Raw genomic sequence first — 22,946 nt, forward strand, 5'->3', positions numbered from 1 at the left:
CGCAGAGTCACCACTTTATTGCACATAATTACATTAACACATGCTGCACACCACAACATAGAGACTATTTACAGACAGAAGCTTTGCTGCTGCTCCTCTTCTTCCTCTTCTTTTCATCCTTCTGTTTCTTCCCCTCCTCTTACTACTACTCTTTGTCCTCTCTGTGGGTGATCAAATAACACACGTTCTTGTAGTCAAGGTTACTGGCGACTTACAGATGGAAGTTTGTAAACATCTGAATTACCTTTAAGCAAAGAGGTAAAGGGTTTATTGCACTTTTTCTTTTTTTTTTAAATCCACAGCTTTTATGATGAGGAGCACTGTCAGGTTTGCAGAAAAGGATCACACCTGCTATTACATCTACAGACAAATACAGAGGTGGCTTTTGCCATTAAAATAGCTCATCAGAACAGGGAGATAAGTGCGGTTATGTATCATTGTCATATATTCCACTCTGGCCTCTTTATGCACCCTTTCATCTGTGCTTTGCCTGCCTGTTTCTGTCTTTCTCCTGATGTACCCCTCCCCTCCTCCCCCTCCTCTGCCTGTTTCTCTCCTCTTGTTTTTCCTGTCTACTGAACAGAGACATGTTGATATGAGGCCCGCTTGCAACGGCCACAAGGGAACAAGTCTCTGGTGCTTTTGATCAGCTGCAAGATCAGACATGTCCACCGCTCCCCCGTGTACACTCCAGTGACTGATCATGCAGTATAATGGGCAGGCACAGACAACCAAAGATGCACACCCACACATGTTTTCTCTGTAGATCATATAAGCATGGACACACACACACACCCTAAGCAGAGGGCCTGTGGTCCATGTGTCGGCTCTGCTCACAGTAGGGTGGCTTGTTTGCTGGACACAAGGGAGCGAGAGAGAGAGATGGTGTGTGTGATTTCCCCTTTCTTCCCCTTTTTTGCCTTTGACAGTAAGATGGATGATTGCAATCACAGGAGCCATCAGTGAGACAGAGTGGAGGTCTATGGGGCAGTGAGACACAGCCATGGGAAACCAGCCGTCAGATTACTGCACCGTGCTGCCATGGGAACGCTGTGCTGTTTATTTGTCTTGGGGGTTTTGTTGTTTCATATGTATTTTCCTCTCTCTCTTTTCCCCTCCTCTGTGCGGCCTTTTGATGTACAGAGCACGAAAGCTTCCTCATGAAATATGTGTCGGCTTCGTGAGAGGGACGGAGAAGGAGAGCGTTTACGTTTCACAACATAGTAAGCGTACTGTAAGTCAATATGTCTCTTCAAACCAGTACAAATGTGACAGATTTCATAGCGATTAGACCAGTCTCTTTGATCCCTGGAGAGAATGAGAGGCAGACTTTTCACTCCCCAGTCAACGGATGTTTTTAAGAGAAACATCTGTTGCTGTACAAATGAGATTACTGTGTCTCTAGCCAGGGGCCATGAAGGTTATGAGTAGCAGTGTTACTGAAGAGGGGGTCTGGAAGAGAGCTGAGAGGGATCTTTGTAATAAGCTGTAGCTGGTAGTTAAGGGGTTTAAATCAAATTAAATTGCCTCAGATTCTGGGTATTCATCAACGCTCACCTTCAAATTGTTCAACGGCATTGCCACCGCCCGTACCTTTGAATCACATATCTCATATTGATACGTCCAGTATTTCACCTTGTTGCCAAGCAACAACTCACCTCATCCTCTGTAAACTTGTCAACCTGTGACGCGAGGTGATATTTCATCCTGCAGGAGAGGAAGAATTACTGTTTCCATCTCTTTGACTTTGAATGAACTGTCATCTGTATTTCACGGAACAAGATATGCATTGTCTGCATGCGGGAACTTTGTTAATGATTTACGTTTTTGTACTGTACAAACTAATTCATAGTTATCCGAGTGATGAATTCCTGTGAGAGGCATCACAAGCCACAGAGTGATTTCTGTGTCTGTGCAGAACGGTGAAGAAAATCACACACTCACTCCGCGCCCCTGAGGACTCCTGTTCCTTCCGGGTCAAATACCTTGAAGGCATTGAGAATCATCTCCTCTGGGTCAGTTCCCGACAAAACACAGGTAAAGCTGCGAGTAACAACTGTTCATCTGCGCAGACATGATGCACACTCTCTCAGTTTCATATGATACTTCAGTATTGGCTTTTCTTTTCTGGCTTTTCTTAGTATTGTTTTTGTGGCAAATGCTAAAATTTTATATTTTGATGCTGAGTATGAAATAAGGACTACACCAAGATTAGTTGATAAGAAAATCTAGTTCATTCATGTTTTTTTATGCAGAAATTCCTTCATAGTTCAAGACAAGTTTTACCTTTGGGAGACAATAAAAGCAAAACTTAAAGCCTTGACTGAAATTATGCATGAATAAATGATCAAGTTCACTTAAAACAATAACACAAACCAAAGTATAAACAAATATTTAAATATTAATTTTAGATTAGGGATCCCAGTCAAAGCCATGTTGCAGTTGTAGTGTAGTATAGGAGAAAAACCCCAACTACTTAAATTAGATACTGTGAATGTGTGATTATTATCTGTGTGTGTACATGTGACTTAATTTTCAGCAATGCACACATGAAAAATCTAAATACAAAACTGATAATAGATTAAATAAAATTGCAAATATACACATTTCTCAAAAACAGAAATCAAATTTCAGTATTAAGTATTTCTGGAACGTAAAAGAAAAGAAAAAACACTGAAACTCTGAATTTGAAAATAAAGACTATAAAATGCTGACTGACCTTTGAGGGTTTTCTCCGAACATGTTTAGGAATAAAGTGAAGTTGAGTCCTGAACGCTCCTTCATCATCTCATCGAGCTCATCATTACCAACGTAAAGCCGACCTGCCATCAAACACATCATACTTGTTAACTTATGTGATCGATGTAGGAAAAATGCATCAGTGAAACAGTTATTGTAAGATATCTGTAAGATGAAATTTATAGTATCAAAGTAGTAGCAAAATCCCAATACTGCTTTCCAAATCTGTGCCTTTAAGACTAATAATAGTTAATAAATACTTACCCAAATGAGCAAAGATGTCCCTCAGGTCGCTCTTATCAATGAAACCATCTCTGTTCTGGTCCATGAGTGTGAACTCCTGCAAGCAGAGGACAGTTACACAGGTTACCAGAGGAGGCAGTACAGCTCCACATACTGTAGCAAGAGAGAGTCCTACATGAGCCCACATGTACTGTACACACGCACACACAGTTTCACCACAGCATCTGTCCACGAACCTGTTTGAACTCCTGGATCTGGTTCTGCTCAAACATAGCGATGATGTTGGAGCCTCCTGCCAACTTCATCTTGGCCTTTTTGGGTGCCTGTAACAGAAGAGACTTGTCTGATGAGAGAGGAGGTCCATGGCGGTTCCCTTTAGTCAGACCAACTGAGGTGGGAAGCAGCCTCAGTCAGCAGAAACACCCAAAAACTTGACATCTCGGTCATGTAGCTGATTATATTTCTGTTTTTTTAAATCAAAGCAGCATAATATTTGCACATTAGTGAGTGCAATAAACATGCTAGACATCCTGTACAGCATCTTACCATTGTGTGTCTTCTTTGTGACCAGATTGTCCTTCCTTTATATACTACTAGATCAACTGTCCAGCACCAGTTCTGTCAGGTCAATAGAGACCATGCTGTACACGCTTCAGGGTATGGCGTGCCTTTTGGAGGATACTTTGACTATGTCCAAACAAGCTTCAGGACATGTAGTGGATCTATATTTGAAAGAGCGAATGTGATTTTACTCACAGTAACTGGACGTGTTAATAATTCCCTCATGTACATTACATGAATGGGATTAATACAGGAATGAGGGGTCTGGTTGTTCTGGCCGTCTGAAAGCATTATTGCTGATAGACCCCAGTGGTTTTAACAGCTGTTGAGGCATCAGCTCATTATAGGGCGCAACATTACTCGCTGCCCCTGTGCCTGCAGGAAATGTCTCCTTTGACAGCGCAAAGTGTTAATTCTGTGTCAGGACACTAACACAGAGGTGTAAATTTGAATGATCCACATCACAGCTTCTGATTTCTATCAAATGACTCCTGAAGCTTTTTTCTAAAACAGGCAAACATGCTCACCTCCTCCTTCCTTCTCTCATTTTCAAGTTTTTTTCTGCCTTATTGCTAAAGCCTAAGCTCTACAATATATAAAGCAGAGTAAAAACATGAGCAAAATCAGCATGGCTGTGTAAACTTAATGAAACACTAGAGGATGTGTGTGTTAGTACAGCTGTCTCGCTCTCTTAACAAGTCATGCCAGAGGTATGAAAAGCATTTAAAAGACAAAGTTTGTGGTCTTTTAAGTTCATTCAGTTACGCCTCTGAGTGGGAACAGTGTTACAATCAACCAGTTAATAATGTGCAGACACAAAGCAAGGGCTCTATTTTAGGGACGTGTGGCCTGCACTAGCATCAACAAACAGGCAGGTGTTCATGTACTTTCTGGAGATGGTGTCAGTGTTGCCTCCCTGAATCAAACACACACACACACACACACACACACACACACACACACACACACACACACACACAACAGGTTACACAGTCACAAACTCCCTCTGATGTTTAAACCATCTATCCAAAATCATTTTCTTGATATCACCAAATGACCACTTTAAACATTGTGTTAAATTCTACCCTTCAGACCCTGATTTCCATTTCAGCACTGTATAAAAGTCACCTGGCAAAGATGTGACACTTGCATGAGATAATGTATTACAGTTAACATTTTATCACCTTTATTATTTGTAGCAACTTACAACTAATGTTGCATGATACGTAAGTTGAAAGGGAGGATTCTGACATATTTGACAATAAATGTTGGCCTAGAAACACTGTTTACTTCAATGAATCATCTCAAGCAAGTCTTGTCTCTGCAAGCGGATTTTCTTCTTGTAATGCAATCAGCTGAAACCAGTGGCTGCCTCAAAACACATTAAACCACGTAAAAGAGAAAATGATAACAGTAAGCTTTTCAAAACAGGGTCTAAGGACAGAGGGTGTCTACTGTATGTGAGTGTTAAGCCCTCTGAGGTAAATGTGTGATTTTGGGCCATATAGTACAAACAAAACCAACTTGGGTCTACAGAAAATACAAAGTATAATTTGTAATACAACATACAAAAACATCATGAGATGAGAGTTCATAGGAAACTGTGTACAAATGTCTTTACTCTGAGGGTGTAAATAGTCATCAAACAGACAATAGAACAGATTCACTCAAACAAAAAGTCAAAAGTAATGAACAATCACATAAGTTAATTAAGTCATATAAATTAAATACAATGATCAAACAATTATTGTTGATGATGAATAGATTTCTGTTAGAAACTTTGACACTGATGGGGGACAGTGAGTCTCGCTGTCACAGAAGGTGTAGTTACAAATGATCGCTCAGCTTTGCCATCAGCTCAGTCAGGTGCTGGAGGTGATACTGCTGTTTTTCACGAGTGAAACCAGCGTGTCAAGTCTTTGACCACATCAGTCCCGCCTCTGGTCCTCCTCACTGCCCTGCAGGCCGTGCAGTAGTGTTCAGCCCAGAAGGTGGGCTGGTGCAAGCTGTAGCTCCCTCTCCAGTCCAGGTGCCGCCTCAGCAGGGCCGGGTTGCGCCTCAGCACCAGCAGGTACCGGGCCAGCCCTCGCACTGTGGGGAAGTCGTCCACGTGGATGAAGGCCTCGGGGGGCAGGAAGCGCTCATAGTTCTGCCTGGACGGACCCAGGACCACCGGGACGGCACCGGCTCGCACCGCGTTCCACAGCTTCTCCGTGATGTAGTCGGTGTGCTGTGAGTTCTCCAGCGCCAGGTAAAATTGGTACCGTCTGACCAGCCGCACCACGCTGCCGCCGCTGTCCTTCGGTAACGGCCGGCCCGCGCGCCCGAACACATCCACCTGGATGTGCCGGCGGAGCTGGTAGTAGAAGGCCACGCGGGCATGGGACTCCGACCAGTTGCTGATGACCCAGGCCAAGAGGCGGGGCCGGACGAGGTGTGAGCGCGAGGGTGCGCGGAGCGGGTGCGCAAAGCGGTTCTGGAGACCCTTGGTTATGCGTTCACGGGGGACCAGATACCCGTACGGCAAGAAAATATCAGAATCTGTCCGGTAGGTCAGTGTGAGGTTGAAAACATCCTCAAAACGCCAAAGTCTGGACGTGTGCGCGGGGGACTCGTAGTTCATCCATATCCACTTTTGCGCACGTGGCCGCGGTTCAGGTGGCAGGTCAACGGTGCCGGTGGCAACATCCCGGTGGTGAATGATCACAGCGTCAGCTTCCGGGTACGAGCGCCCATCGTCGGTGAGCGTGCACCCGCCGATCTGATAGAGCGCAAAGCAGTCCGGAAGTTTGCGGTACCGACCGAAGGGATGCGTCCATATCAGGACTGTCACCGCGCTGTTCTCCTCAGAGAAGTACGGTTCCAGCGTGAACGGGTCCGGTAGGTAGAGTAGGCGGACTCCCAGCCATAACAAAAAAACGACAGTAACCGCGCACACAGAGGAATAGGTTATTTTGACACATTTCTCCTGCTGGGACAAACCCGAGCGCCTGTCTGCTCTGTGAGCTGTGATTGTTGAGCGGCCCGCTACTCTCCAATTAGCCCAAACTCCCATCGACGCCCTTCACGCTGCACTTTCCCCCAAAGTTCAAAAACCTCCTATTGCATCCTTTTGCTCCGTTTGTCCACTTCACTCATACAGAAACTTTTTCAGGAAAACTAGATGACAAAAATCAGCCCATGAGTTCAATCTGCTGGCACACCTTAATGTCCTACTTTAATAGTTACTTTCGTTTTAGGTGTGATAAGGAGTGCCGATAACAGTTCGTCCAGTTCAACCTGTCCAGTCTTCCACAACGGTGTTGCTAATATCACTCTGTCTTCTTGGTCCAAACAGAGTAAAAAACATTTGCACCAGTGTAGGCCTGTGCTCAAACATTTTGACGTGGCAGTGTTGGTCTGGGTTCGTGTTACCTTTGAATGGAGCTTTTGTGAGGCCTGCTGCCTGCCGGTCGGCCTCCCAGGCACGTTTAGGTTGTGTAAACACCTTGGCCCAGGGCGCGGTGTCCTGCTGATGGCATAAGCAGAGTTTTTTTTTTAGTTTTTTTTAAAGAACTAGCATATTTTTCATTTAGCTTGTAAATGACTCTGTTTGTATGAAAGCATATTCTTTTAGGATGGAGGGCCAGGGGCCAAATCAGAAGCCTGTGGGGTTTGGAGAATTGCCAATACTGAGTGCTAGCCATTAAACTCCTTAATTAGCAAACAATCCCTTAGATTTTACGGGTTGCCTAATGAAAAGTGTTTGTACTTGTCAAGCCAATAAACCATGTAAGAGGACCCTCAAACGTCTATTTATACCTATATAAAGGCTACACATGTCATCCACCACTAGGTGTCTCCCCACACAAGCACAAAGCTGTCCTGTGAAGTGTAGTGACATTGGGATTTTTCTCCAAACATGCATGTTTAATTTGGCCAATGAATAAACATTTCAGCTGGAAATTAAGCAGTCAGCAGCAAGGCTTTGAAAAGGTTTGTCTTGAATGTTTTATTTATTAGATATGACCCAGCATTGCAACACCCTCTAACCAGAACTCTTAATAAATGACTCATAGTTTTAATGTGATCTAACCTAAACAAATACAGGAATTAAAAAAAACAACAACCCACAAGCCCTCACAGAGTGACACATTACTCTCTGTGTAAAAGGATCAGCTGTCCAGGTCGTCGTTATGTGAACGCATTCTGATCAAAACTCATGAAAAAATGATGAAGCGGCAGGGTTGGGACTCCTGCACTGTGTGTTGTGTCTGATCTCTGGTGGGCAGGAAAAACACGGCGTGACTGGGACAACATTATTCCTCCCCACAGACACAGAGTATGTCATGAAGTCTGAGTGTGAGTGGAAAAAATGGCAGACAAGGAGGAGTGGGAGGAGATGAAGCAAGAAGCATGTGTGTCTCCACTGGGTCCTCCTCCTTCCTGTTACATCCATTCACTTTTCTTCACCATGGAGCAAAAGAGAAAAAAAAAGGAATATTTTTGTGTGTTTGTGTGCGTGCATGTGTGTGTGACTAGTTATCCCCATAAGAGGTTTTGTATTCTTTCTGCATTATTTATCCTCCCTTTCATCTGAACAGTTCTATTTTCAGCCGATCATTTAATGTCCTGCCCGGGGTTATCTTATGTTGGGAAGAAGCACAGCAAACTCATAAGTTATGGATACGCGGTGAGGCTCAACATCATAAACACATGTATGTCTTTCCTCAGAAAATTGCAGAGGTGGCTGAGGTCAGGAAATGACACATAGGAATGAGTTTTCTTTGTCTTCTTTCAGTTAAATTTTGTTTATTTTAATCCGTTTTTAGGCAGCACTAAACCATGCAAATGTTGCTGGAAATGTGCTATAATTATAGTTGCACTGATTGGTGATATGGGGACATTTTGTTCAGCTCAAATTACAGCCAGGGTGATACACTAAAGCTTGGCATTTATGTTTGCTTCATTTTTTCCTCTTCTCTCTTGCTAGAAAATAACTTTTTTGTCATCATTCTCTTTCATTTGCTGTTGCAGACCTTGAATCTCCACGGAGGGATCAATATCGCGTCTTTCTCTGTTCAAACATCACTGCAGCAGCTGGCCACATGTGTACATGCATGTACACAGGCAGGAGGACAGAAAAACTGACACACGGGCTTCTCAGGTCGTTTTATATGAACAATGTCGGCCATTTTATAAGGATTAGGTGATGAAACTGCACTTATTAGTGTTATTATAGGTGAAATACACAAAAACCCACATTTTGCAGACTTTACGCATCTTTTCCCAAGCCCATGTTTACTGCTACCTTCCTGTTTGTCAGAAGTAATACCTGTGTGTGTGTGTGTGTGTGTGTGTGTGTGTGTGTGTGTGTGTGTGTGTGTGTGTGTGTGAGTCATACCAGCACAGACAGAAGCATTCAGTTTTTGATGGGACCCCCAGGTCTTCACTCATCTCCCCTATTGATTTTCTCTTGCTTTCCCTTTTGCACTCCCAGGGGATGGGATGTCTCAATTGGTCCCGGCCAGTGAAAGAGAGTGTGAGCGATAGAGAAACAGATAGAAGACGAGGGAAAGAGAAAGGAAAGAGCAAGACAAAAATGGAGGGAGAGAACGTAGAGAGAAAAAGAGGAGGAAGCGGCAGTAGGGGCCTGCGAGCTGCCTGATCACAGAGGCCCTCGCTGACCCCTGACCTTGATCATGACCTCAGAGGTTACCCCGGAGGTCAGAGGTTGTGTGAAAGTGCCACTGCGGCGATTCACTCCACTACTGGGTGATGATGATCTTATGCAGCCTCCCCAGCCTGTCTGACATGATCAGTGTTGCTCTCTGCCTGCGGCTCCCAAGGGCCACACATCCATCTCTAACCCGGCCACACAAGGCCCGCTAAAAGCACCTTGCAGGCAGAGTCAATGAGCAGGAGGAAAAGGGACACAAACAGGGAAAAGTGGGAAAGCTAAAGGACAGAAAGGCTGTTTTATTTTATACCCTGTAGCTCTGTCGGGGTATAAGATCTAGTTGTATAATGGCACTGACACAAAGAATGTGTGTTTATTTCTCTATATTTAAACTTTAACCAAATGTACATGAACTGATGAGGCTTTTTAGAGGCTAAATCTGTGGGCATGTTCCTTCTGCTGTCTTTGTCAAGAACAATTTACGTTGGGTTTTTTTCCTCCTCTAATTTTACCATACAGTGTAATAAAAAGACAAGTGAGGAGAAAAAATAAACCCCCCATGCCACACGTGCACAAGCCTCTGTAGCAGGAACATGATAATTTGTAGTGTGGATTGATAATTCAGACTCTTACTTGCTCCGACTTACACTGTGTACCCCCTACTGCTTCAAAGTAATCCAGAGCCTAGTGAAGCTACACTCAAATCCTTATGGAGATACTGTGGGCTGAAATTCAGAGAGTTTGAGAGGAGCGCCTGGCAGTACAAAGTCAACTGATTTGTAATGTTCACGACAAAGTTTGCATGTAGATAATTTTACAGAATTAAATTCTTACTTTACTGAATACAGTTTTGCATTAGAACATGGAGGGACTATGTACAAAAATTGCAGGAATTCATTAGTAGAGCCTTATGTGAGGCAGGCTTTAACTAAACGTCAAAGATCTCTGTGTGCAGTTATGCTCAGGTCATTTACCAGTACATTATAGAAACAGACAGGTTTAACTGTCTCTCCGAAGAGAAAATGTTTTGTTTGTTATGTGTTTTAGGTGAGATCAAAGATGAAGTCCATTTCATGTTTTATTGTTCATTGTGTGGGGATTTAAGGGCTGCATTTTTTTTTAAATTAAAATGTCCTTCATTCATGATGATTTCTTTTGGATTTATGATTCTAAAAAAACAGCTGTTTTTAGGAAGGGAATATTTTTCGGGGGGCAGATTTTATTTGTTTGCAATGTAATGCTGTATGGAAGAAGTTATGTTCATGTCTGACAAATGTTTGTCACAAAAACAGTATTTTTGGTGTCTTGTTGGCTGGGCACTTGTATGTGCATAACACAATAAATAACATAACTAATAAACAAAGTATCACCTTATAGTATTTGAAACATTGAATGTGTTACTTAATGTCCAAAGTAAAAAGCCAACATAGTTAATGATCATAAAACATTTCTGAATAAATTTTCAGATGTTATTATTGATTATAAAATACTGTTTCCTTTTCATAGTAATATCAATGGCATAAAAATATATCATGTTCCTTTTAGTTATGTGTTTTCTTTGTGTGAGAGTAAGAGAGAACTATACAAGCAGCATAATGGACACACTGCAAAGCTACTGAGCCAGTACAGATTATCTCAGACCTGTATTTCTGGTTTGGCTTAATGATAGGTAGCATCACAAGGCATGCAGGCCAAGCCAAGGAAACACTGATTAACATGGAGGAAAGGGAAGAAATGAGAGGATTAAACCAAGGATTCATCAGTTCATATGCAGTATTTTGTCTAAAAAGTATTCATGATCTATCTCACAGTGCAGGCCAGTAGCTCGTATAAAAAAAGGCAATCGTGATAAAGAAATAATTCGTAATTGACACTGACAGTAACGCTAATCATGCTGCTATCATGTCTTTTTTAATTCTTTTAAAGCAGCTGTTCCTATTTGTTATTAACTGAATCCCAAGTCTATTCAGTACATTTGATTAAAAGCATGTAATGTGTCATGGGCAAACTAAAGCCAGACTTGAATTCAATGTATGTCTATAAATGAAGTATAAAATAAGGCAAAGCTATTGAGGCTACATATCAGTGGAGCACTGTGCACCATTCATACTGTAGAAGGAGGGAGACACAAATCAAACCAAGAAATGACCTGAAAGTTGAACTATTTCAAAGCACAAAAATGACCTTTGTATCCACACAAGTGCAAAGAGAAGAAAGAGGCATTATTAGCTATGGAAAATTCTTGTGTTATTTTCAGTGAATGCAATTAAAGTGCAATGGCTGTAAAGAAATTAAAATGATTGGAGAGAAAAAAAAATAAAGCTATAAAATCGTTTTTGTTAAAGGCTGAGCTGATAGGAAGAATGCAGGCTCTGCGCATTCAAGAAAAAAAAAAGTGTGAATGTGTGTTTGGATTTTCCACACAGCCAGGCCTCGCAACACACTCGACAAGTCAAATTTGGGAACCCACAAAAAGCTAAAAATGAAAACGATGTGTAGAACAGATGTGTTACCCTGATAAACCTGAGCAGCTCGGCTCCGGTTTGGTGTGCAGAGCGACAGGAGGCTGAAGCTGAGGCGTGATGTGTTTTAAGGTGCACAAGGCAGCACAGTTTGACACAGGAATTTAGGGCACTCCATGCATACAGTAGTAATTAGAAATTCTTTGCATATCCACAAGCTGAGGGGGTCAGAGGGCATGGTCAGCAGGAGAAACGCCTCAGGAGAAGCCAGGGTTCAGTGTGTTGCTCAAGGTCACTTCAACAACAGAGATGTATGCACCCTGACACTAACCACTGGGCTGCCCTGCTGCAGCACAATCTTATTTGAATAACTAATCTGATTAATATCTGTGTAGCAAAAGGATGCCTTAAACGAGAATAGCAGGCTTACTTTCTTGTTCATATTTATTGTAAATTGAGACAATCATGAACTTGGAAATACCTTGTGCCAAGTGTAAATCCACTCCATCTTTTACCCACTCTTAAATGGCCAAGTTCAGCAGCTCCTCAGCAACCCTGCTTTGTTGCATATGCTGAGTTTGTACACTAGATCCACCGTTATAATACATAATAAAATAAAATAAAATGTATCTTGATACTCAAATTATTGTGGTTAATTTGTGTAATTGAATGGAGTTGAATGTTTTGTTTAAACAATTCAGACATGCACTTTTAGCCTGGATTCTATTTTCAGCAGTCCTAATTAATTAGATTTGGTTTCAATTTATATTTAGCATATTTTTTTGCAATTGTCCTTCATACAGGTCCATAATGGAACAAAACAAAAGCTTTTCACTGGGATCACTTAAAAAAAAACAACTAAAAAGCAAAAAGGATATAGTAGGCTATTCATAAATTAAATGTAAGTTTTGTTTGAATGTATGCAGTTGTTACAGAAAAGTGAGTGGTGTAAATTTGTTTCACAAATGAGCATCAGTCTGAGCCTTTGACAAAACCCAAGTAGGTGCATGGAAACATATTACTTCTTACCAATCAATTTTTTATTTCTAATTGCTGTTTAGTCATGCTGATTTTGGAGGAGCAGTCATTATTGATGTAATAAATTATTAGATGTTGGCCTGAATTATCTTCTTGCACAGTCCCACAGAGCTCAGAGGAAACATTGGTCCTGAGTGCTCCCCTGGTGGTATTTTTTTCTCTCCTCTTTTTAGATATGGCTTCCAAGCCTCCTGGCATTATTTTTGTATGATCTTTGCTCTCCATAATACATAATGACCACACAAACTACAACATCAAACGTGGACTCATCTGGCGCTCACAGTTTCGTGTATTCCAATGTAATAAAATGAAGAGTAATTTAATGCCAGCTCGGTTATTTACCTGTAATATCTGAATGTTGATAAAAAGCTATTTAAGCAATTATAATGGCGTTATTAAGGCAACACTCCCGTACGCTGGCTCCGTTCCGTACAGCAGCTGTTACCGGGGTGAGTCGTGGAAGTGATCCGGTCCGGGTGTTCCGGCCGCCCGCTCCTCTCCACTGAACTCCAACCCCCGCGCTCTCTATCAGCATCTCATTCCTGTCTCAATATGTCTCAAGATGGCGGCCAATGCAGGATCGATGTTTCAATATTGGAAGCGCTTTGACTTACAACAACTACAGGTCAGTTCAACCTCTCTTTAAATCGTCTACCCTCTATTCTGTTTCGGCTGTCTTGTGTCTTTCGGCCGCTGTGTTTTGTGTTTTTTCGGCGTCCGTCTCGTAGGTGTTTCGGAAGAGAATTCAAGACCTCTTCCTCACATTGATGAAAGTGGCTCTCTCGCTGATCAGAAATTGATCCTCTTTGTTCAATTCAACATCGATCGGACACTGCAACCGGGCAAGCCGGGGCGACGCCGCGGGGATGCGCCGACATAAAAACAAAACGGCAGGGCTTTGGCGGAAAGCTTTCGGTTAGCTATCTTTATTGCGTGTTGTTCAACTTTTACTGGAGCGAGTAGCCGTAGTTAGCCCGACGCTTTAGCCGCTGTAAGGTTGGATAATTTGGGGGAAAAATAAGTGCGACTCATTATACGGTGGCGCTGTGGTGACACCAACGGTTGAGACGGGCAGCTCAGACACACAACACCGCTTTGCTTGTGTGTTTTTTCTGCTTTTAGCTGTCAAATTGGTAAGTTTATTTGAACGCGGATGAAAACATTAGCAACCTTATCGGCTAACGATTTTAGAAGCAGTTTATATTGAAGTCGTCTCCGTGATTATGGTTGATCAACTCGGTCGTGTTTTTTTTTTCTTCTTTTTTTTTCTACTCGGTTTCCCCTGACGGCAATTATACACAGTGAGGTTTTTACAGACATTGCCACGTCTGTGAAAGTGGACGGGACGGGACAGTGTTTGTTGACGCGACGCAATTAAATTAAATGGTAGTAGAAATATGAAAGATCGTGACCTTGTTGATTGTGATGAACTCCAGAAATGTCCCAGCCTCATGCACGCCACTAATCTCGGCGTGCACGGAGGAGATCCACGGCACAGTCAAGGATATGGGGAAAATATTGGGCCTATTCAGTGTGTGAATATAGCCTGTGTATATTAGAGCGTGTTTGACCTATCACAAGACATGTAGACAATGGCACTGTTGTGTTTTCCCGTGGCATTTAACGTGCATTGCTGAATTTCAAATCACAGTTTATGAGTATTAGTTGCCCAGTCGCCGTCGTCATTAACATAAGATTGCATTATGTAGGCTAGCCGTATTGTTCATACATTATTTTGCCAATTGCACAGGCTTGGGATTTAAACTTTTATTTAGGTCATGATGCCCCTATGACTGGGTAGACAAAAGGACAGTGAACAAGTCTTCCCAGCGGGCTTTGTGTCGCACTTATGCCACATCATCAAGGCTTCACTTCTCCTATTTATTTGATCCTGTTTGGTCCTCCTACTCGTGCCCCCTTGTTCATGCATTATGTAAAATATTTGAGACTGCTTTCTCTTTTCTTTTCCTCACTATCTATCTCCCACCCTCTTCCTGCCCCCCACCCAAATCTCTCCCTCACCTCCCCCTCCCCTCCTTTTACAATTTTTTTCCCCCTCTCTTTCCTGGCCCTTCACCCTGCTTTCACCCATTTTGCCCTGTTAGAACTGGTCTGTGTGTGAATTTGTCTGAGATCAGTCTTTTTCATAGACTGACTGCCAGCACGGACAGTGAAGGCACTGCCAGCAGCCAGGACATGAAAAATGCATCGCATAAGTTTGTGATAAGGCCCTGGGTAATTATGGCAAAGGCCCCTATCACAAGCGATTAGTCAGGACAGTGAATCTGAGCGTGTGCAAAAAGCCTGGCGGTTGGCAGGCCTGTCTGCAGGATAGGAATCAGTCGGAGCTTGTGCGTGCGTGCGTGCGTGCGTGCGTGCGTGTGTGTGTGTGTGTGTGTGTGTGCAGAACTGCTAAGAACATTCACTGTCTATTATTGATGACATCTTATTTACTCTCCCTCCCACTGAGAGGCTCCTAGAGGAAAGCCTTCACAGAATAACCTTTTTTTCTCATCCGGTTTCTGATAATGTTGGGTTAGTATGATATGATCGTGGTCTACACATGGCCTTGTCAGCCAATTGCTTTCTCATTTGCTTCTTCCTTGTGATCCAATGGACAGTGTGCACACTTAGATTCGCGGTCTGTTTTGTCTGCGTGAGAGGCACCAGCAAAGGAATGTTTTCTTTTTCTTTTTTCTTTTGATGATGAAAATCCAACCCAACCTAGATGTCAGTAGCTTTAAGCCATCATAACGTCTATTCCTCAGGCTCCAACTGCTGATGTTCATTAAAATCCTATTTGATCAGTGTGTCCCATTCCCCGTGTGAGAAACTAGCTAGGTGGTTGTTACAGGACAGAGAGTGCTTTGAAACAGCACAGCGAGCTGTTAACTTGTCTTCTCTGCATGCTTTTTTTTCTCCCCCCCCCACTACAAACACACATTGATGCTTTTAGCAAGGTCTCGCACACTTGCAAAATGGATCAGTGATTCAGAGATGATGGCAGGGTGACAGTGAATTACAGATGGAGGAGGTTTTAACGTCTGTAATCCCTGTCCGTCCATTACAGAGTTGAGTTTCTTTAGAGGGGATCATCACTCTTCTCTCCTGTTGTTTTTCCTTTTTTTTTTTTTTTGACCCAGTCAAGCAGTTTGCTGGAACATTGTGTTTCTACTTGAGAACGATGAGAGATTGCGCTTCATTACGGGCAAGCCTTAATAACATATGAGTGAATAGCTCAGCCTAAACCTATACTTTATATTTTTTTTGTGTAAGCTCGGAAAATTAAGAACAGACCTCTCCGTTATACACAATTCCCAATTTAGGCCTAATAGTCTACATCTCACCTCATAACATTTCCTGGAACAAAGCACCCTAGAGCCATTTTGAAAAATAGTTCACTATGTTAGCGTACAGCTAAATAGTGACGACTTAGAGGAAAACTGATCGAGAGCTCGTTCTTATTCACCACCTCCTAATGGGTAAATTTAGGAAAGGGGTTTTGTAAGCTGATCCCAGAGCGGTGGTCAGTGGCAACCTGAGTGGTTTAAATCTCTCAGCGACTGGCCCGCTGTTGTCTCTAGGAGTTTTAGTGTTAATTTATGAGCTGGTTGTCTGAACTCACTGGTGGGATATTTTTACCCCTCTGTTGCTGCACAGGCTGGGGGAGCATAGAGGAAGGGGCATCACGTCATGCTTTTACTGTAGCCAACCGCTTCTCTGCCCAGTGACAAAACCTGGCATTGGGACTGAGGTTTCACTGTGTGTTGGTGGGTGGTGAGCGACTAAGCATGAGTCAGAGAGAGGGACGAGTGCATGTCAGGTCTTCGGCCTGTCCTCGGTCTACTTTGGTCAGGCCTATGTCATCCGACTTTCTAAGAGATTATAATGTATCCTTAAGACCGATTCACTCCATACGACTGAGAGGAATGTGCAGCTCTCAGAAAACTGAAAAAAACCCTGTCTCTTCATCTACCTTATCAGTGGCTAATTCTCAGCGGAGGCCCATACTCCCCAACTCTTCAGTGATTTAGTGCACGTCACACTCAGGCTCAGTTTCGTCACCCTCCCTCTGCTTTGACGAGTGTCTACACCAGACTCTGTTTATCTGATTTTAATACAAAAAGTAAACATATTTTACTCTGTGAAAGTTGGTATCAGAATATTTAACTAAACATTTTTACCTTGCATGGTAAAATATATTTTGACCAATGTCGTCTGATGTTTGAACAAAAGATTAAAAGCACTTAACAGAAGTCTAAAAATAGGGGTAACCAAACAGATGGAGTCAGCAGCTCTTAATGCAGGCTTTATGTGTGACAAACAGACATGCTTCCTTATACAACTTGAAGGTGTGGAAGTCTCTGCTTATGATAAAAATAAATCTGTTTTTGTTTCCACAGTTTGTAATTTTAGATTTTGCAACACTACAACATTTAATGTGGCTGCATTTCATTTATGTGTTGTTACACTTTGAAACAGCAGACTTATTATAAGCAGTTCAAATTTACGTTGCAGTATTCCTCCACAGGCCGATTGTGGACATCCTAATATAATAGAGGGGCCTACAGCCCATGTCAAATTTCTGTATATGGCTTCTGTTAAAGCATATATACTGCTTTCACCTAACTTTATAAGTTTATTTTACAACTACTACTTTCCTGCTCCTCTGAAACATACTCTGAGACTTACAGTTTCAGTGTAAGTTAATCCTTATCAAGAATTCATGAAAATAAAAATGTCTTTTAGGGGTTTGACAGCCAATATTTAAAAATGTGTCAAAAGTGTCAACTGTGCTGTTAGAACGCTTTTTTTTTCTTTACCAGGTGGGATCAGTAACTTGTCTCGTCCTCGTCTTACAAAAATATCACATTGCAGCTCTTTGGTTATGGTAATGTTCAGAAAAACTTCTATTGTGCATCACAATGCGACAGGATTTTATATTTGATGTGGCTCATAATCACCCCAAAGATATTGCTATATTGCTTTCATATTTCCCACCACATAATACTAAAACACTTTAATGCAACTACACAGACAAAAATTCCACTCAACAACTAGCAACAAGAGCACAGGGGGCAGTTTCCAGAGACCTATTTTCAAGTGGCAGGCATTATTTACAGACCCACTTGGAGTCTCTTTCACCTACAGCATCATAGAGTTTCACCATATCTCATGACAGGAGCATCCATTATTCTGCTGCTCTGTATTCCAGTAGAGAGAGCTTGGGCTTCAGTGACTGGACACTTCTCTTTTGGCTCACTTTGGAATAAACTGGCTGTTTCCACTTTTTCCAAGATTGAGGATGATGCGCATTTTATTTAACAAACAATCAAGCGTTCACTTGTAACAGTGCCTTCAAGGCTGATGTAATCTTGTATATACTGTTGTTCATCTTGTAATATTAAGCCTACGGTTTTCAGTAAACAAAAATCTTGAATTCCCAAGGGAAAAAATGTCTGTTCTTGTCCATAGTTGACTGGTAAAGTAAGAATGCACACACAGTGAGGTACAGACCAGCAGTGGGCTTAGATCCAGTCTCAAACGTGCAACAAAACAATCCATTTGCAAACTCTTTTCTTGTTGCTTTTGTTCTTATCTTTTTACTTGTCTACCACAAGTTTTCAGCTATCTCACCTTCATCAAGGTGATCTAATTTTAAATGCCAGCTTTTTATTAAATAGTCAATACCGTCAGAGGCATGTGACCTACAAATAATTAAACTGTATCGATCCTTTTTTATTGATAATTGTCATACACAACATGTGTTGCACAGTGTAATAAATTAGGGCTGCAGCTAAGAAAATAGTAAAAATGCCTGTCACAATTTCCTAAAGCCCAAGATGACATCTTCAGATTGCTTTTATTGTCTGACCAACAGTCAAAAACTGAAAAATATTCAGTTTAAAATGATATCAAACACAGAAAATCCTCACAACTGAGGAACTGGAACCAATGACTGTTTGGCATTTTTACTAGAAAAACAGTTAATCAATTTTCAAAACAGTTACTGATTAATCTTCTGTCATCCTAGTCATTTATTTTATTTTTCAGTAATACATCATTCTTGCCTGTATTTTCCATTCTCCAGAGTCATTTTACACTGTACATGCACTACATGAAGATTTGAGTTAAGTGAGGAAACCTAAGAAATCTGTGGTGAGAATAACTTTTGAATAATGACAACTTTGATGAAAAATCGACTTAAAGTAGCCGTGGAAATCTGAGCTTTTAGAAACCATTTCATTGGTTGTTAAGGTGCAGATTTCTGATGACCCAGCAAGCCGAGCCTGGATGAGATTTGCAGTATTTTGAGGAGTTAAACAAGATGTTAACATGGAAATATAAACAGAGGCAATGGACCAGAAAACGAAATGGAGTCCCATTTCCACAAGGTACCAAAATGTGATAATTTAGACCAAATGCAGACGGTCACACAGTGGGGGCCAGTGTTCGAAACATTTTTGACAAGTTTGGCTGGGCGCACTGCTGAGTTTGAAGCTAATGCAGCGCTTCATTTTGTTCAACAAACGTGTCCCTCAGAATAAGCTTGCCGAAATTTGTTCCAGCAGCAAATACTCTGTGGCCTTCAGTGTCTGGTGTAGCCAAGCTATTGGTGAACCACTTGCCCTACCTAATTTTAGTGTTGTTTATCTCACTGTTATCTAGGAGTCTAGGCTAAATAAGGCCTGAGGATCCTTATGTGCAGACCTCATCCCATGTCAACCCATGACTCCCGTATCAGTGTCCTGTTAGATCATTGACTGTAGGTATTGAATTCTAATAGGCCTATTGGTGTGTCCTAATGGTCCAAGTATTGAATTATGATATTGGCATGGGCTGATGGCCTCAGGATTGAATTATGATATTGGTGTGCTGCAGGCTAATGGTTCTTAGTATTGAATTATGATATTGGTGCACTTTGATGGTGTAGGGATTGAATTATGATATGGCTTGCTATCTGCTAATAGCTCACTCTGTGTAATTTTCAATGTCAGTCATGGCTTCAGTTGCTAGATCCATAGCCGGCCTTCAAGCTCAACCCATCAGTCACATCAGATGGGAACAGCCTTCAACCTTTAGCATCAGTTCTCATTCCTAATTTCTGTTACTCTCCCTCTTTTCACTTGCTTTTGTCTTGTATTCAGGACATCTAGGAGTTTGTGATTTGCTACTGCAGGAAGTTTATTATTCAAATTCATGTGAATAATGCAAAGGCGAGCAGTTTATTGTTTATGTCTTTGAATCCCCTTGTAAATCTCCTCATTTAGCTTTTAAATAAAGGATGGGACAAACTTTCACATGTCGTCCTCACAGCTATAGGACGATGAAATGTTTGATGGTTTTAATGTGTGTGGATTTGGCAATTTCATACACTACCTTGTGTTATAAGAAGCCTAATGTTAAAGTAATGGAATTGTAATGGCTCTGAATCTGGGCTAACTTCATTTCTGTGAGTGTCCACACCTTTGCAGTGTTTATGTTGAGCTCATTCCCATTTTGGTAGTTTTAAAAGCAACCAGAGCTGTGATGGTCCTGCTGCCAGCTCACAGAGTAAATGGACGGCCTGCTTCTGTGTCAGCCCTCTAAAAATAACACAGACTGCTGGCTGGGCTCAGCAGAAAACTACCACCGATTATGATGATTCAACTACCCTGTATTCACAGGTGTGTGTATGTGTGTTGGATGGGGGTGGCTTATGCTTAACAAATTGTTCTCTGCATCCAATATGGTGGTCTACTTCTACGTCGTAGGTTGGCAAACTTTGCTCAGAGGAACTTAGAAACTGTTGAGGCAATAAACTCACTGACGGCTTATGTGTATTTTCAGTTTTTGAGGTATAATCATTTTAAGGAGAGGGCGAGATTTAAGTTTATTGAACCAGAATCACTGTAGTGCTCGATATACTAATTTAAATTGCAGTGGGAATCCGATTATATAGTTTTAACTACTTGCACCCAGCTATTATTACTGCAGGGGCTTTACTTAATGCACAATTAAGGCAATTTCTTTCGACCATTTCTTAGATGGTCGATGGTCTACCATATTCATGGGAAATTCCATGCAAATGACAGTCCTCTATCTGTTAAATTCATTGGACGTCCTCAGACGGTACCTTAACCTCTCCCTGACATTTGACCTGAGCAGCTGTCATACTGGAGCCAGGGTTCAGAGGTGGCCTGACCCTGCAGACCTCAGTATGACCTGGGCTGTCTGACTGGTCTAACCTTCCGAGCTAACAGATGATGACTTTACCATCTGTCTTGCCTTTAACACGTCTAGGCTCCTTGAACTTGAACTTGTTTGGATGTGAAAAGGAGAGAAAAAACTAAATTGTCTCACAATCAGCCCAGGCTTTCTTCCTATGCTTATGTATTTGTTTTATTTTTAAAGGATGACCAAATATGAAGTCAGAAGTTTTAAACATAAGTCTTTGTTTACTTATTTGTGAATCATTTGCAAACTCCTGCTTGAGTTGGAGGAGTCTCTGAATGCCCCAATTTTAAAAGCACAAAACTGGATGTACATTGTTAAGCTCTGTAGTCTCATTTTTAAAAGTGAGAGTTGTCCTCTTGAGGAAGGGGGAAGGGAATATGTGTTTAGTAGACACAGGCTCATCCGCTGACTGCTGACTGACCCTGAGTTCAGCGGTATGGTTATTAATAGGCCCAGAGGCCTCAACTTCCAGGAGGCCCTCTGATCAGCTCCAGATGTGGAATGAGAGAGGACAATTCTACATTAGCCTATCCATGTTTCACATGAAGCAGAAAGTAGGGAGATAGGCATTTGGTGAGACTGATAAAGAGGGAGGAAGGGAGGGAGGGAGGGACAGGAGACCTTTCCACAGCAGGAGTGTGTTTTGTGAGTCTTTTGTTTTCATGTGTGTGTGTTTTTTCGTTTATTACACTCTCTGCCCTCAGACCAAAAGACCATAAAAATGTATGGCATCACCATGGTGACCATAATAACTACCTATAAAACAGCGTGTAAACTGTGAAATAAGACAAACAGACCAGAACAGCCCTGACTGGCTGGCTGGCTGACTGAATGACTGCCTTCCGCCATAAAACTATTTGAGAGCCAGACTGAAGGAATGCCTTGGAGGCTGCTGTGGCTGTCACGACACATGAAAGGATTAGGCTCTGTGTTTTATCTCCTCTTTATCTGATGGTAATGGATAAGCTGAGTGTAGCCTATCATCTGACGCTTGGGCCGGGGGTTTGATGTTTTAGTAGGGTGACGGTTTGTTGAGTTGACCGCTTTGGTCTATTGATTGCTGTTTGATGGTTTTGATATGTAGGCTGTGTGGAACAGGTCAAGTCTTTTATGCAGTGAAGGCTCCAAATAGCTTTTAGCTGTCCTTCACTCCTCCCATTACTCCAGTGGTTCGTTTGATGTTTGGATCAATCAATAGAAAGTGCCTGAGCTCTTACACATGCTCCATCCTACTTCCCATTGAGCTCGATTCCTCTTCCTTCATTGTGCAGGCTTTATATCATATTCTCTCAACACAAAATAAATGATATAATTACAACCCATTACATAGCCTAATGCAAGCTAATTATTCTGTCATTACTGTAAGGATTAGCTATACTCATTCTCTCTTTCTCACTGTGTTTCTCTGCCTTTTCCTCTCAGAAGTCATGCTAGCAAAGCAGAAAACTCTGACTCATAAAGGCTGAGTAAGTCTTAACCCAAGGACATGCTCTGACGCTGATCGTATAGACCATGGGTGTCAAACTCAGTCAGAAGGCTAGGCCATGCTAGAAAATAGTGACAGCACGGGCTGGACACATTAAAGAGTCTAGCTAACCTAATGGGGCATTTTGATGTATGCTTTTGATTTGTGTAAAAGTCAACATGCTGCTTTTATAGGCTATGGCACAACTCCTGCTGATGATCATCAGGCGTCCAAAGAATTACTGCATACAACAGATAGACAAGGCTAAATTAAAATGTGGAAAAGGGCATCATGCAGCACAGGGATTTAATGTACCAGAGGCACATGAGAGTGATGCAGACTCTTTTCACTATCCTGTAACTGTGCCAATAGCACGAAGCTGCTTGTAGTCCTTAAATGGAAGTCTAAGTGAATTACTACAAATCAAATAGGCTAACGAATTGAGAACAGATCAGATCTTAACTAAATTAGAGCAACTTTGAACACTGCTCCATTGTCAAGGGTCATAGACTTTCTAGGCCAAAAAAGACTAGCTCACATACGAGTGTACGATGAGTGGATG

At 42.0% G+C, this 22,946-nt stretch overlaps 3 protein-coding genes across 10 annotated transcripts in view; 1 reads left to right on the forward strand and 2 right to left on the reverse strand.

Moving 5' to 3' along the window:
* Window positions 1-26: 26 nt before the first annotated feature.
* Window positions 27-12,212, reverse strand: LOC122879673 (myosin regulatory light chain 2B, cardiac muscle isoform-like). 3 transcript variants are annotated; one of them, XM_044204114.1, is made up of 6 exons: window positions 8,927-12,212; window positions 6,958-7,054; window positions 3,219-3,305; window positions 3,004-3,079; window positions 2,720-2,822; window positions 27-161 (listed from the first exon to the last, which is right to left on the reverse strand). In XM_044204114.1, exons 1-6 carry the CDS (start codon window positions 8,977-8,979, stop codon window positions 146-148), a joined length of 432 nt encoding a protein of 143 aa, XP_044060049.1. In that variant the 5' UTR covers window positions 8,980-12,212; the 3' UTR covers window positions 27-145. The 3 variants fall into 3 exon arrangements, with proteins under 3 accessions (XP_044060049.1, XP_044060050.1, XP_044060048.1); XM_044204115.1 differs by having other exon boundaries at window positions 73-2,822; window positions 6,958-7,051; XM_044204113.1 differs by having other exon boundaries at window positions 73-2,822.
* On the reverse strand, window positions 4,707-7,030 carry LOC122879670 (alpha-(1,3)-fucosyltransferase 4-like). Its single transcript, XM_044204108.1, has one exon. It carries the CDS (start codon window positions 6,596-6,598, stop codon window positions 5,435-5,437), a length of 1,164 nt encoding a protein of 387 aa, XP_044060043.1. The 5' UTR covers window positions 6,599-7,030; the 3' UTR covers window positions 4,707-5,434.
* A 958-nt stretch (window positions 12,213-13,170) lies between the features above and the next one.
* The window catches only part of cux1b (cut-like homeobox 1b), a 62,270-nt gene continuing 52,494 nt past the window's right edge, over window positions 13,171-22,946 (forward strand). For all 6 annotated transcript variants that reach the window (XM_044204105.1, XM_044204106.1, XM_044204100.1 and 3 more), the window contains exon 1: window positions 13,171-13,327. In XM_044204105.1, the coding sequence (XP_044060040.1) occupies window positions 13,265-13,327 (63 nt within the window). In that variant the 5' untranslated portion in view covers window positions 13,171-13,264. The remainder of the gene's footprint in view (window positions 13,328-22,946) is intronic.

This window comes from Siniperca chuatsi, linkage group LG7 (assembly GCF_020085105.1).
Source record: "Siniperca chuatsi isolate FFG_IHB_CAS linkage group LG7, ASM2008510v1, whole genome shotgun sequence".
Lineage (NCBI taxonomy): Eukaryota > Metazoa > Chordata > Actinopteri > Centrarchiformes > Sinipercidae > Siniperca > Siniperca chuatsi.